Genomic DNA, 14,907 nt, shown 5'->3' on the forward strand with positions numbered 1-14,907 from the left:
TGTTTTAGTATAAGGACCTGTATGCAAGGGCCTTAATACAAGGACCTCTATTGAGGACTGTATACCAGGACCATTACTCAAAGGCCTTGGTACAGTTATCCTTATACAAAGAGCTTTGTACAAGTACTTTTGTATAAGGACATTTATCAAATGTGTACAAAGGCCTTTACATAAAGGTCTTTCAGTACATTCAAAGGCCTTTATATAGGGGCCTTAGAAAAGAGACCCTACCTTTTACAAAGGCCCTCACATGGGGTCCTTGATATGAGAAAGGTCCTTCATGAATTTGATCACATCGACATATTCTACGATCATGTATCGATTGATCCATTCGTCGTTGCCTTGATGCATAAGATCAGTCGTCACCGACAGTAGTCATAAAAAATAACACTCCACGATTTAAGATCGAATAGCAATCTTGAATGGTGGCGAAAGAGATAAATCGGCGATCTTGTATCAATTAACGATCCAAGATGGCCGAGAGGACTTGTATACGAGCCATGTATAAGCAGAAAATAGTAAAGATATTCTGTTATATACATAACTTTGAATTTTTGATATACGTTTGATCGAAACCATAATTAAACAACTTTAGGCAGTCAAGTAACGAAATGGACTTTGGATAAGCTTATGCACTACTTTTTAATAAGCTCCCCTCGCCCTGTAGTGCATCACCATTTTTCTCTCGACAGACGAATAAAAGGGACAGGTTATAGTGCACGATTAAGTTAAGTGTTCATCAATGGATAATATGTTTGTGTGTAAATCCCAATATATCCTTTTTGCTTTACGTTCAAACTCGAATTCACTCTAGCTTTCTTTAGTGTTTGGATCACGTTTTGTGAAAAAAAAAAAAAAAAGCGCTCGGCCGTTTCCTGATTGTTTGTTCTAAACCCAAGCCAACAAAAAGTATGCGACGATATTTGCGTAGTATCCTCCTAGCTAGCCAATCAGGGCGCAAGCTATGTCACCAACATTTTACACTAGGGAAAAGCAAACTAAACAATCATAATGTGTTATAGCACAACACTTGAACTGCAAGCGTTGAATAAGCAGTAATTACAAGACGGTAATAATTACCTGTGCAGACAAGGCCAGTTCCACTCCAGTTTCCATTTTCTGTACATCTTCTAACCACTGAACTTTTCGCTTCAAATCCTTCATTACAAGAAAACCTGCATACGGTGCCATATAACATCTCTGTTGTACTACAGCCCAATAACTTACCGTTGGCCGGTAATGGTAACGTCGGGCACGTGACAGCTAAATAGGGAATAAATCAATAGTTTGCGTGACTGCCACATCATACTTGTGTGACGAACAGATCTGTAACACTTGTTGCGTAAAATCCCAGTGAATAACTCTCGTACACACACTTCAAAATATTAGGCAACTGAGTAAAAAAACTTACGGTCTAGATCTAAACGAGAAGCAACGTAATCTTAAGTTTGCTCTCAGCAAGTGAACACGCATGTTAAGTTAAAAGTATCAAATCGAATGTGGTTTGATGTGGCTTAGCGTCATCACAGTGGTCAAAATTTGTTGCGGACTCACAAGGCTGCGCCTCGTGAGTCCACAACATTTTGACCACTGTGATGACGCGTGCACGTTGTAGATAAGAGTACAGACCACACTAAACCACATTCGATTTGTTTTTTACCCCAATATCAAAGATATCGAAAGGAATCTTTGTCAAGATTTGTTGACAATTGAGAAAACCAGTTGAACCACCAATTCAACCAGTTCCGCAACAGTAAAAACGTGTTGCTTAAACAAATTTAAATCCTCACTGCAACTGGATGTTTTGGTTGCTTACTGAAACAATTTAAAACATCCTAAGAAACTCACCTGCTCTTCCATTACCGCAATGCCGAGTATAGCAGTAATACGTTCTCGGCAACTCGTAGACAAAATGTGAACCACAGTTCTTTATTCTGATATTTTCATACCGATTACAACAGTAGTTGTACCAGTGATAACAGACTCTACGAGTGACCACACCTTCGGCGATTGTAGGGTGTGCGCCAGAAAGCCAAACTGGTTCGTGAGTGCCGCAGTTTTTCATGGGAACACATTTGTCCGCCATCCGATCCCCGGCAGCTCCTTGGAAACGGTACCAACCTGGTACCAGGTCCCTATCGCATCTATAGTTGCTGGCGTTGATCACTGTGTGTCCTTGGGCGCGGTCTGCTTCGCTCAGGACTGTGTGATTTTTACATCCATCCACTGTAAGCAAGGACACATCAGTTGACTACAGTGACGACAAAACTGCATTTGGTAACTACAGAGTAGTTACAAATACCAAAACCGAGTGAGTCACGAGTGATAAATGTACAGCACGCAGGGAGTTAAAAAAAATATATCCGGATGAATGAGCATGGCGATTAAATCCTGGAGGAGTAACTTGCGGTGAGCTAGCTTTCCATCCAGGGGGAGTAGAGATCTATAAATAATTGTAGTCTGGGAAACCGGAGATGAACGTCGGCCCGATGGGCCACCATGTCTGAACGCAGACTTTCTCGAATCTCTAAAGCAAACAGAGTCTTATGGAAAGTGGTATTCGACAATCACCTTTTTTCCAAAAGAATACAATTAAATTAACCATCAATTTAACCTGTTCCGCAACAGTGAAAACGTGTTGCCTGAACAAATTTAAATCCTTGCTGTAACTTGATGTTTTGGCTGCTGACTAAAATAATTAAAAACATCCTGAGAAACCTACCTGCGCTTCCGTTACCACAATATCGAGTATTGCAGAAATACAGCCTCGGTAACTCGTACACGAAATATGCACCACAGTTCTTTATTCTGATATTGTGATACCAATAACAGCAGGAGTATGACCAGGAAAAACAGACTCTACGAGTGACCACACCTTCGGCGATTGTAGGGTGTGCGCCAGAAAGCCAACCTGGAAAGTAAGTACCGCAGTGAAGTAAGGGAACACATTTGTCCGCCATCCGATCTCCGGCAGCTCCTTGGAAACGATACCAACCTGGTACCAGGTCAAAGTGATCGCATCTATAGTTGCTGACGTTAATCACTATGTGTCCTTGAGCGCGGTCTGCTTCATTCAGGACTGTGTAATTTTTACATCCATCCACTACAAGTAAGGACACATCAATTGGCTACAGTAACGACAAAACTGCATTTGGTAACTAAAGAGTTGTAACAAATACCAAAACCGTGTGAGTCACGTGTGGTAAATGCACAGCACGCAGGAGTTTTAAAAAATATCCCGATGAATGGGTGTGGCGATCAAATCCTGGAGGATTAACTTGCGATGAACTAGCGTTCCATCGAGCGGAGGGGGGGGGGGGGGTTGGTGGAAATCTATAAATAATTGTAGTCTGAGAAACCGGAGATGAACGTCGGCCTGATGGACCGCCATGTTTGCATGCAGACTTTCTTGAATGTCTAAAGCAAATACGCTACGTTCTATAGATATTTGACTTTAACCTAACTAGCTATAGTTATTCTGGTGTGTTTTAAGGACGTTCGCGCGAAAATTTTCCAGTCAATAGATTTTTTAAAATTTTTTACTGCAATTAGATAATGATTTATCTGTTACAGAGATGCCAAAAAAATTGGGGGTCACCGACGTCGTTTCGGAGATAAAGCGTGTGGAAAACTACCCTGATTTTGAAAAATTGGCGCACGTAATTCAGCATGGTCTACAGGGGTTTAAAGTTAAAAATATCGAAGGTGAGTCAACTGAGGCAAACGACCTCTGTCATATTTTGTAGAAGTGGGTCTGTTGAGTAAATAATTCCAAATATTACCAAAGTTTCCACAAAACTTAACTCTTCAAAAGGCGTTTGAAACCGTCGCACAGACAATCGAAGACCTAAAAAGAACGGAATTCGATGGTGCGTTTTGCAAAAAATCCAAACTTTTAGTCGATAGATTTTCTTCATTTTCTCGCTAAACGTAAAAATTCGCTAGAGAAAATGATCCATCAAAAAAGAATTAGGGGTCACCGAACGTTCAAGATCGTTAAATCCAGGAAAAGCTATTGCAATGGCCATCTGCCCTACCATTGTTCATTTTGTTACTCAGCGTGCGCGCTCATGCATGACGTGGCGTGTAAATTTGTGTACGCAGTAAGGATGCGCAGAAACAGTTAGCGCGAACGTCTTAAAGGTTGCTTTTAAGAGGAAGAAATGAATTTTAGTAACACGCATGGCTTTTTTCTTGTTTCCTGTGCAAAAAGGTGTAATGTTCGCACATGGTTATTTAATTGCATTTGGTCACTGGGGATTTTAAGCAAACCACAACGGCAACGACAACGAGAACGCCAGCAAACAAAGGCCTTAATAAGCAGAATAATAACTCTGCGCGTGCGTTATAACCCTTTGTACGTTTCTTAGTCGTCCTCTGCAAAATAACAACGTAAAATGACTAAATTCTGCATATTTTGGAGAACGCGGAAGACCCCTGCATTTTTTTATTCTTAATGGCATTGAACTCTGGTATTGCACGTTTAGTTTGAGTAAGTTTTGATTTTGATGGGCGCACTGAACAGATCTAGACAATTGCGACGTTGTAGAGTAAAATATAGATTCACTTTTTATTAGGCGATGTCCTCTGGGTCCCCGTCGTCTTTGCCTAAGCTAACTAATTTTTTTTTCTCACTCTAAACTACAATGGAGAACATAGAACAGAGACGTACGTAAAACAATTTCTTTCAAGAAAGCTAAGTTTTGTGCCAAATTATCATGGAAGCCGCTGTTGGGTTAGAAAGAGTACATTTGGTACCTTTCATTAAGAGAATGAAAACTGAAAAGTACCGTGTTTCGTAGTAATAGGGAAAGCAGATATATATATATATTTAGAGAGGAAGCCACATCGACCTTAGCTGGTTTTCATGTGACTCCTGCGTCCTGGTGGAACTGGAATTTGGAGATGCTGCTTTTTGTGGAGGGAGGAAAACCCGAGAACCCGGAGAAAGACCCTCGGAGCAAGGTGATCGTGAACTAGCAACAAACTCAACCCACATATTGCACCGGGCCGGAACAAAACCCGGGCCACATTGGTGGGCAGCGAGCGCTCTCACCACTGCGCCATCTTTGCTCTCCGATGTAAATGTTGGCTGTTAATGATTAAGAACCAGAGGATAGGTTTGATTGTAATATTTTTACTAATACGGTAAGAATTGCGCGACATGGAAGCTTCTGTAAACGCATATGTTACGTATTACCTGTAAGAGTAAGAGTCGAAAGACTTCAAAGTCACCTTAAATTTGAAATGTTAAGATACCACTGAACCACCTCTGGAGAATGTTTTCAAACTTTGTTTGATCATTGATGATGATGACTGCTTGATGACTGATTGTTGACTGGCACACTCAAAAAGGCAAACAAGGTAACTTACCTGCGCTGCCGTTACCACAGTAACGAAGATCGCAAACAGGCGGGTTTTGTAGCTCATACACGAAGAAAGCTCCACAGTTCCTGACTGATATTTTTACTCCAGTAACAGCAGTTTCTTGACTGGTACCAGAATTTATAACTGTTACGATAACAGACTCTACGAGTGACCACACCTTCAGCGACTGTCGGGTGTGCGCCATTAAGCCAACCTGGATGGTATGTACCGCAGTGACGTCTGGGAACACATTTGTCCGCCATCTGATCTCCGGCAGCTCCTTGGAAACGATACCAACCTGGTACCAGGTCATCCCTATCGCATCTATAACTGCTGGCGTTGATCACTATGTGTCCTTGAGCGCGGTCTGCTTCATTCAGGACTGTGTAATTTTTACACCCATCCACTGAAAATAAGGACACATCAGTTGGCCGCAGTAACGACAGAACTGCAAACTGCATTTCTTAACGAAACAGTAGTGACAAATAAAAACACAATGAGTCATGAGCGAAAATGACAAAAGCGGTCATCTTGGATCGCTGACATTGTTCAACAGGGACTGCTTCGCTCGGAACTGTGTAATTTTAACACCCAGTTTACAGAGCCAGCTTCCCATCAAAGTCCCGGACTATTCCCGGGGCAGGGATTTAGGCTCTTGGAATTAAGTGACACACTATAAATTTGAACATAGTGCGCTATAATGCTTTAAAAGAATTTGAATTTGTCCCCCAAAATAAGTAAGTATACGTATAAATGTTTCGCCCGTATAGGGTCGCGCCTCTCTACAACACGATACACTCTTGGCTTGAATCCCCGACTTGATCGAAAGAAATCTCGCAGGCAATGAACTCCAGCAAAATTAAATTTCGTTCGTTGAGCATGGCAAATAAATTGCTTGAAAAGAGTATAAAATATTAGATAGATATTTCACTCTTCTCAATAGCATGTTCCTCCAAAATGAAAACGATGCGCATTATTTTGCATGAAGCAAATTTTCCAAATTTACTTTACGTAAAAAACATGTTTCCTTTTTAATTAAAGAATTCTTGTTTAGCCACTTAACGCTCACTTTTCTACAAAGAAGAATAATAATACGCCGCATCACGGTCCCGTGAACAGTGAAAGACGTCAAAATGAATCTCAGAATTTATTATGAGGCAAGGCCCCATCCTAGTATCACTAGAATTTATTATTATTTTTCATTTATTCTCCACAATCATTTGTCTTTTTTGAGGTGTTTTATTTGAGTAACTATATCATTAATAGTGAATTAAATGACTGCCTCGCGGTAGCCTCGCTCGCTTTTACTTTCACGTGCGTTGAAAAATAGAGAGGCTGTCTACACGCTACATTTTCTGAGCTTAGGGCTACCATTTGATGAATCGTGCCTCGAACTGTACCGCGCGTACACCCCAAAGGATCTCGGGAGTACCGCGCACCGGAAGTAATGTTCATTCTGTTTCAACAAGTAGACAGCAACGTACCACAAGAACAAAATAACCGTTTATTTTGAAAGTCATTCTTCCTTATGTATACATCATAACGAGGCCAACGTACACCCTAGTACCGAGGCTACCTAAGCTACCATACATAACACATTGGCTATTAGTTGTCATTTTAATCAATAACATCAGTCATAATTTTTTTTCTAGCGACCGGTAGAGGCAAACGTGGTTAGTTACGTTAGTGGAATCGCGAATAAAAATATCCATTTGTCGAATCGACAAATTAAAACTTGTCTTTTTTCCGGTGGAATCTTGAAGACAGTATAAGGCAACTGAACTTAGCGCAGTTGTAACCATTCACCCATAAGTATTACTTACCATTTACAGAAGACGTTATTGTTGGTTTTAGTGTTGATGCTATCGTTGGTTCCACGCCGGTCTTAGTGGTTGAGATGGGTGCTGTACTGACTTGCGATGGGTTTACTGGCTGTGACGCTGAGCGCAATGCAGCAGTCGTAAATGATGCTGCGGTGGAGGATCCTGCATTTGATGTCTGAACTGTTACGCAAGACAATGGCACATCTATTGTGCCGCTGGGTAATACCACATTAATAGCTGCACTGGACGATTCCACAGTGTTTCCTGTGCTGGACGTCTCCCTACTTATTTCGCCGCTGGGTGATCCCACATTTAGTGCTGCAGCGGACGATTCCACGAATGTTATTGGACTGAAGGATGCCACACTTGGGGTAGCGGTGCTCTGACCTACAAAAACCACAACAATAACAACTGGTTTTATTTACGTGATCATATATACATACAGTGTTGCAAAAGTTTTTGTAGACTAAAATTAAAACAGTAATGATTATCGTGAACATCATAAGAAGGTTATGATAAAGCAATCAAGTTACATGGGTTTGATTTGAAAGAAGATCAAAATCAAAGCAAGATGAAATGAATTTTTCTAATTGAATATTAAGAGAATGGACATGATGATTTCTAGCAGTCACAAGTTCGCCGATGGCTTGTAACGAAGATGATTGTTTAAAAGTCGGAACGATATCTTCTATTTAACGAATAGATTCCATGTTGCCCTGCGTCTGTTTAGTAATAGAGCATAGATGACGTCAATATGTGGGAACAGAACAAAAAAGTAACGCCGGAGGCGATAGCCGGTTGGTGTTCTTACCACATTTTGAAGTCTTCTGTGATCTATTATTGAACAGAGTCAGGGCAACGTAACATAGAATCTAATTGTTTTATAGAATATAGAAACAAACTGCTACAGAAAAAAGCTTTTCTTTATCTCAAAATCTTTCACATAACTCGAAAGCCGGCCTTTGCCCACTTCGGGAAACAAGAAAATAGCAACCTGACGTAATCTATTGTCTGTACAAGATAAAGCCGCATTCCCATTGGTTGCTATGCGTAGCAAAGAGTTGTTTTTGGCCTAAGAAAATCACGCCCATGTCAAACTCACTTCTCGTGGAGTGAAAACTTACAGCAAAAGCAGAGTTGAACTGCGAAATCTACAAATCTTAGAGAAAATGCTTGAAAAGTCAAGTCAGTTTTGGTCATCAGAGCAGCCCTGTGAGACGAAAAGTTGAACGTTGACTTGAATATTGCAGGAGTTGAAAAATACGGTCAGAAAACCTACGGTTGCGGTCAACAGTGGAGGCCATTCGATTCGGGTTTAGAATAAAAGGAATTTGTGTCCTCTGTAGTTGGTGCTTCTCAAATCAGTTTGATGTAGTGTGGGAGCCACCTTATAGCTGCGATACAGTTGGCCGTGAGCTGTAGTGAGTTATACTTTGCTCGCTGCTGTGCCCTGAGACTTAAGCTTACGTGTTTATTTTAAATGACTTAAAGAAGTGATGCTTTGATGTTGCATTCCTGACATCAATCTGTATGAACAATTATTTTGAGACTGAGAAAAATTAATTTTTTAAATTAATTAATCTCATAAACATTTTGTTTATACATTTCAAGATCAATTTTGTATTTGGCTTGGTCTCGCTCGACTGCCGAGTCAGACCGCTCGATTATTTTTTCAGAGTCCGGCATTTTCTAAGAAAGAAACGGCTTTTTCTTCCTTCATCTGCTTCTCGTGCCTGTTCAATACCTCGACAAGACTTAAAATACAAACTATAACTTGTTTGCGCGCGGAAGCATGTAAGCTACCAAGGAAATGGAAGTGCTAAAACTCAATACTTAAACCGAGGATCGTTACGTTCGGCCCTCAATAGTAACTTTATTGAAGAGATGCCAATACAATGTTCTTGTTTTTTATCTTAGATATTGTTACCAGCGTTTATTAAATTGCAATTGTGGACTTCATAATGGCCGCTTAGGCCTAGACATTCGCAGGCAACATAGTGTAGTTGTTACGTACCTCTTTCAAATGCTTACCAACTTTGGAATATGTTGCAAGATGTGTTATGGTGCAACAGGGTGGCGAAGGTATTTTACGTTGATACATTGCGTGCGTATCCACCCAGATGTCGTGTGTTATACTGGCCCAGGAACGGCAACGTATGAATAATCATGGCAGTTATGTAGACGACTAAAGCAGTTGTCTACTTCACTTTTATCGGGCGTTATTTTCATTACTGCTTGAGTTGTGTACATTATCATTCCTATCATTATATCATTCTACGCAGTTTAAAATTCAGGAACTTTCATATAACTTTACTTGCAATGTGATTAAAATTGTGTTTTCTTTGTCTTCTTTCTACCGAGTCTAAGGCCATATTTTCGCCGTCGTTGCGGAAACTTAACACCTACGTACGGTAAACTTACAAGCTTATTATGAAGAAAACATTGAAGAAAAATGATTAAACTTTCGAAATCAGAAACTGGTTATGAGAAAGCAAGAGTATCACGAACAATATGAAAATGAATCTCAGAATTTTTTATTACGAGACAGAGCCTCATCCGAGTATCATTGGAATGAATTGCAATTTAACCCAGGTTTTGAAACAGATTTGCAGAAAGTTGTGGCAACTAGCTCAGTTTTGCAAGAAATCACATTATATAAAAGCATGCAAAGAGTTGAGAAACCAAAACAGATGTTTCTCTAGACACACGTCGAACAGTTTATTGAGAGGCTCACTAAATTTTGCTTATCATAATATTAGCGGTAGTCCATGTTTGTCATCGTTTAGAACATTTGAAATTATGAAATAAGGACGGATGAATAGAAATCAGACCCATTCCTCGAAAGCTATGTCTGAACTTTTCTTCACTTAGTCTAAAAGGAAAGTGATTCAATCTTTAGAACATGTCGAGATTGTATAACACCGGACTTGAACCATGCGAAATCAGTGGATGCGTTATAAGCAAAGCATAAATTATGACATACCTTCACTACCTCCCACAAGGCAAAGCGAGAAGCACAATACAATGAGTGTTTTCATTTCTCTCCTTATGCTAACAGTTCAGCCATATCTTGAATAAAACACAACGCTTGTGCTAAAAACACCACCGACCGCTCGACTCAGACAAACTGTGCACCCCTTGATTGACAACTTGTTGTTCGTGCTGAGCAAAGCGTGACCAATATACACCAGGAATCTCTAAAATGCTTTCTTATTTGCCGTGCAGAACCGAGTTATTTAAACACACTACTGCCTTGTAAAAGAACGTTTTTTGAGAAAGCAAGAAAAACTATTATGAAGCAAATTATCAAGAGTTTGTCCTTCAATGGTGAGTGTAAGGAGTGTGATTCTGTGTTTCTCAGTAAAGATGATCACGAATTCTTTTTCCTGTTTGTATTGTCTGGATGGGAGCGACTTACTCCAAACTGTTTACATTTTTTGTGTCTTTGCTAGCGTTTTTTTTTTTTAAACTTGGAAAATAATGGTAAAGCGATTGCGCCTCAGCACTCCTTCACTCCTTCACTGTCACTCCTTGTTAGACATTTGGAACCCAGGGAAGCTCCCATATGAAAAGGTCAGGGATGCTCGTCAGAAGATTTGAATTTAACTTCAAAAGGGGACTAATGTAGGAACTACTCAAGCTTCATTAGAGCCCTATAAGTTACCACTTAAGGTGGCTCAAAACAGTTTCCTGCACTTAGATTTTGATGGGTCGTTACAACTACTCTATCACTTGCTACAATCATGGTATCAAAAGCTGCCCGATCATTGGTGAGTACGTTATCATTTTCGTGACACAGTAGGTTACCATAGCAACAGTATGACCTGCTAAAAACACCCTTAATTACAGCTTGAGGACTTATAATTCAAGAAAAGGCACCATAATTTTTTTTTTACCTTATCCGCAAATTTTCATACGCATGATAAGACGCAACTTTTTGCAAGGTTTAAAAATGGCTTAGATCTGATTGGTTGATAGACACTGTATGAAAAAAATATAACCACTTTAAAATGACCATATCAGGCTCAACCACAGAGAGCATCAAACTGGTATTAAGCCTATTTCCAGAGGCGATAACAACTGTTTTGTCTTTAAGGGTAAGGTTCAAAATGTAGAGAGAGCACCACAGCACAATTTCTCCTCTCCTCTCAATCCCAGTTAGACAACTTCTTTCGCCTCCCCCACCGACCCCACCCACACAATTCATCAGTGTGCAAGTGCCTAGAGAACATATTTCGGAACTAACAATGGAGGCTGACATTTGCTAAGGTGACAAGGGTTACACACCAAAATCCGGTAGGTGGGAAACAATCGCGTGAAAACATATCGCGTCTTTTATATAAACGAAAGGTAACTTTAACGGGGGTGTGCGACACTTCTTTGTAGAAACACTTACCAATAGGAGGAACACCGCGGGCCTGCACCACGCTACGTTAAACTGTGTTCAGCGCTACGCTAATAACTAAACAATAACTAACAACAGAATCAAATTCTTAAATCACCCACGAGTTGTACCAACTACCTACGACCCACCACCCACCACCCACGACCGATAGAAATTTTCAAAGCAAAAAAGTGGATCAGAGTTGTGCCTTTCATTGTAAGAAAAGCAGGTAAATACAGGCAGGTAACTGTTTAATTCTTTCCAACAGATTGTTTATTTCCATTAAATCAATCATTATGTAAACAATCTTAACAAGTACTTAATATTCTTATTAATTTCTTGAAGAAAATTAGAACCTACGCAAATATTTTTGCGTAACCAATTATTGTGAAATTTCTACTCGTCCTCGCATTCAAAGGCCTCCTTGAAACAAAGGAGAAGACATCGCCAGTCGACCCATATCCCATCCCACGAAAATGACATCGTCTTTGATAAAACCTGCATGCTCTTTTTGCATTCTTGTTGTACCAGATATTTCAAGGCGCGTTTTTAAACGTGTTCATAAATTCGTCATTCTATAATTACAGTGGACCTTGCCTTTTCTTTCACGTTTCGTAAGCAATCACAATTGCAAGATATCAATTTTTTTCTTCATTCACTTCAATAACTGTATATCTTGAAAACCTCTCATAAGTGAGTAAGGCTTGCATCAAGAAAACGGATGGCTGCGTAAAATTTAAAATCGCTTCTACTTTTCTGTACGTAGATCAACGTAAAAAACACAATCCCAAATTTATTGTCGAGAGATCATATGTTTGCAGTTGGAACGCTTTCCTATATTAGGTAATAAGCCTCATTTCCTTGGTTGAAGGGTTTTTTTTTTTATTAATAAAGCAATAATTTCTTTGCGTTTTCTGCTGCACAGGAACACAAAACGTGCATTTTCCTTTCCATATAAGGAATCCCTTTTTAGTTAATCTTCTTAAGCAGTAACAGCCCTAGTTTATTGACGGTTTAATATTACTTCTTTGTGAGTCTTCTATCTAAAGAAACTGAAAAGACTTCAACTGCTAGTTGAAAAGGTTCAAGATTTTAACTTTGAGCTGAAAAAAATGACTCAAATAGCTCATAGCTGAGAAGTGGGCTGAAATTTTAAGTGATAGCTGAGAATAGCCGAACATCAAATAACTGAGATTCCATCGCTACCTGAAGACTCTCTTTTCAATTTGGAAAAAAATTCGAGTTCCAAATGGGCTTTGAACCAACGACCCTTCGTAATCCAGCTGGACGCTCTAACCGTTGAGCTCCTGGAGACTCTATGGTAAGCAAGGGTGAAATGCGAGTCTTTGAGTAGAACCGCATCGCGGTTCTTTTTTCAGTCTGTTTTTTTTTTCCGAGTTGATGTTGTTTCTACATTTAAAGTTCCCTATAATACTCACTTTGGAGGGTGTTTGGTTGCATCTTTGAGATTCGTCACTCTGACTGCGCCGTGCAGTTAGTGAGTTCATGAGTGCCAAGTCATCATTTGGCTGTGTGACCGCGCGATGCGGTTCCAGTCAAAGACCCACATTTCATCCCTGCTCATCATAGAGGCTCCAGTAGCTCAGTGGTTAGAGCGTCCGGTTAGATCACCAAGGGTCGTGGGTTCAAATCCCATCTGGAACTCGGATATTTTTCCGAGTTAATGTTATTTCTACATTTAAAATTTCTGATCTACTCTTCACTTTGAAAGTAATTCTGTACATCAGAAAAATTCTTTACGATACTGTGGCATAGCTTATTGAATAAGTTCTGATTGTTGTTTGAATTTTTGTAACAGCGAAGCTTCTTGGTATCAAATTAACTATGGTCACCATCCCGTATGGTTCGAAGCCAGAAACAACCGTCCAGGTTACGTGATATACCGAGGTGCGCAAGACATGCTAGTCGGTGCCCTCAAACTTGTTTACCGAACCGGCGAGGTAAGGTGCGTCTCTGACGTCGTCTACGACAGTCGCTGGGGTTGCCATGGTTACAGCTCCTTTAAGGCATACCCTTTGAACGTCATCATTACCGACAGACACGACAACGTGATATTTCCCCTGCAGCAGTTTATAAAGCACGGGTCAGGATTGTGGTACACCATGCCCGTAGTGGACGATAAGCATTCTGACGAGCTGGTCTTCTCCAACTTTGACTACCCGCTGTATCTGCACCCCTATATGGAGCTCAGGGTCTGGTTCAGCGAAGACTTGAAGAACTGGTCTGAGAGCGATAACCAGGGCAGGGTGTGTGTTGATGTTTTCCTTCAAGTCATCGGGGACATAGGAGCGAGTGCTGGAGGGTCTCCCGGGGGAGGGACCTCAAGAGCACAGGCCCTGCTGAAAAACCTGAAAACGAGCCTGAGTAGTATCATGCAGAAGAACTGGAAGTAAACACACAGTTAACAGAAGAATACGTTGTTAGCATGTGCATGATTGTAAACAGCTATTGTTATTTGAAAAGCTAGTGTAAAATAAAAAGCTTGTCAAAGCATCCCCTTACAGTTTTTTCGGTTATATAGATTATATTACTCCCTAAACTGCCTCCTTCGTTGAAAACTAACTCAAGACTGCAATAGGTTTGCTTTTTATCAGATTATCAGTCTGCTGTTCTTTAAAAGAATGCGTTGCATAACTAATGAATTGCTGATCACAGGGTAACCACTTACCTTAATCACAAGATTACCGCTTATCTTGATCACAGGTTTACCACTTACCATGATCACAGGATTACCGCTTACCATGATCACAGGCTAGTTATCTTCACAGGATTACCATTTACCTTTGCCAGTAGAAGTCTACTACCTACGTTCTATCCTCACATGATTCCTTAACCACTCCCTCGCCCCTTCCTCCCTAAGTCCCAACCTAAGGGTCATCAAAACTGTATTTCTCATTACATTGTATCAACATGGAAAGGCATAAACATGCAAAGCCTGGAGCTAACTCCAAAACCCAACCGTGTATTTAGCCTCTAGTCTCACATTGAAAACAACCGATTTCTATAACACTTATTGAACTACTTACACAAAACCTAAATTACTGTATTACTATTGTATTATGTACATCGAAGATCTTGTCGAATTGATCACCATCGTATGAAATGATGTTTTTCAGAATACAGGTCATGGGAAAAGGAAAAGTTATTCAAATTAATTAGTGCATAACACGTATGCTTAGAATAGTAAGGAGAATTTGCATTTTCACACATATGGCTCAAAGCGTGTTCTACTCAATTGATCACAGGAAGCTCACATCCGTTTAGAATATGAATAAAAGAGTAACCTACCTTTATCGCGCGTGTTTTGTGTTT

General features: G+C 40.2%; 3 protein-coding genes across 5 annotated transcripts in view; 1 reads left to right on the forward strand and 2 right to left on the reverse strand.

Moving 5' to 3' along the window:
- LOC149096532 (CUB and sushi domain-containing protein 1-like) overlaps positions 1 to 7,304 on the reverse strand; it is a 9,492-nt gene extending 2,188 nt beyond the window's left edge. Inside the window, exons 1-5 of one of the 3 annotated variants that reach the window (XM_089280704.1) lie at positions 7,191 to 7,304; positions 5,374 to 5,773; positions 2,723 to 3,103; positions 2,002 to 2,226; positions 1 to 1,263 (exon numbers count right to left, since the gene is read on the reverse strand). The exon at positions 1 to 1,263 is cut by the window's left edge and continues 2,188 nt beyond it. In XM_089280704.1, coding sequence (XP_089136830.1) covers positions 1,007 to 1,263; positions 2,002 to 2,226; positions 2,723 to 3,103; positions 5,374 to 5,680 — 1,170 coding nt within the window. In that variant the 5' untranslated portion in view covers positions 5,681 to 5,773; positions 7,191 to 7,304 and the 3' untranslated portion in view covers positions 1 to 1,006. Of the gene's footprint in view, positions 1,264 to 1,848; positions 2,227 to 2,722; positions 3,104 to 5,373; positions 5,774 to 7,190 lie in introns of all 3 variants that reach the window. The other 2 variants (XM_089280703.1, XM_089280702.1) reach the window with 2 other exon arrangements.
- Positions 7,103 to 10,343, reverse strand: LOC149096533 (uncharacterized). Its single transcript, XM_089280739.1, has 2 exons — positions 10,174 to 10,343; positions 7,103 to 7,577 (listed from the first exon to the last, which is right to left on the reverse strand). Exons 1-2 carry the CDS (start codon positions 10,226 to 10,228, stop codon positions 7,183 to 7,185), a joined length of 450 nt encoding a protein of 149 aa, XP_089136865.1. The 5' UTR covers positions 10,229 to 10,343; the 3' UTR covers positions 7,103 to 7,182.
- A 2,775-nt stretch (positions 10,344 to 13,118) lies between these two features.
- On the forward strand, positions 13,119 to 14,086 carry LOC149096534 (uncharacterized). The gene is made up of 2 exons (XM_089280914.1): positions 13,119 to 13,183; positions 13,394 to 14,086. The coding sequence occupies exons 1-2, from the start codon at positions 13,119 to 13,121 to the stop codon at positions 13,986 to 13,988; spliced, it is 660 nt and encodes a 219-aa protein (XP_089137040.1). The 3' UTR covers positions 13,989 to 14,086.
- Positions 14,087 to 14,907: the final 821 nt, after the last annotated feature.

The sequence above is a fragment of the Orbicella faveolata genome, unplaced genomic scaffold, assembly GCF_042242905.1.
Source record: "Orbicella faveolata isolate gen_17 unplaced genomic scaffold, um_ofav_v1 contig_48, whole genome shotgun sequence".
Lineage (NCBI taxonomy): Eukaryota > Metazoa > Cnidaria > Anthozoa > Scleractinia > Merulinidae > Orbicella > Orbicella faveolata.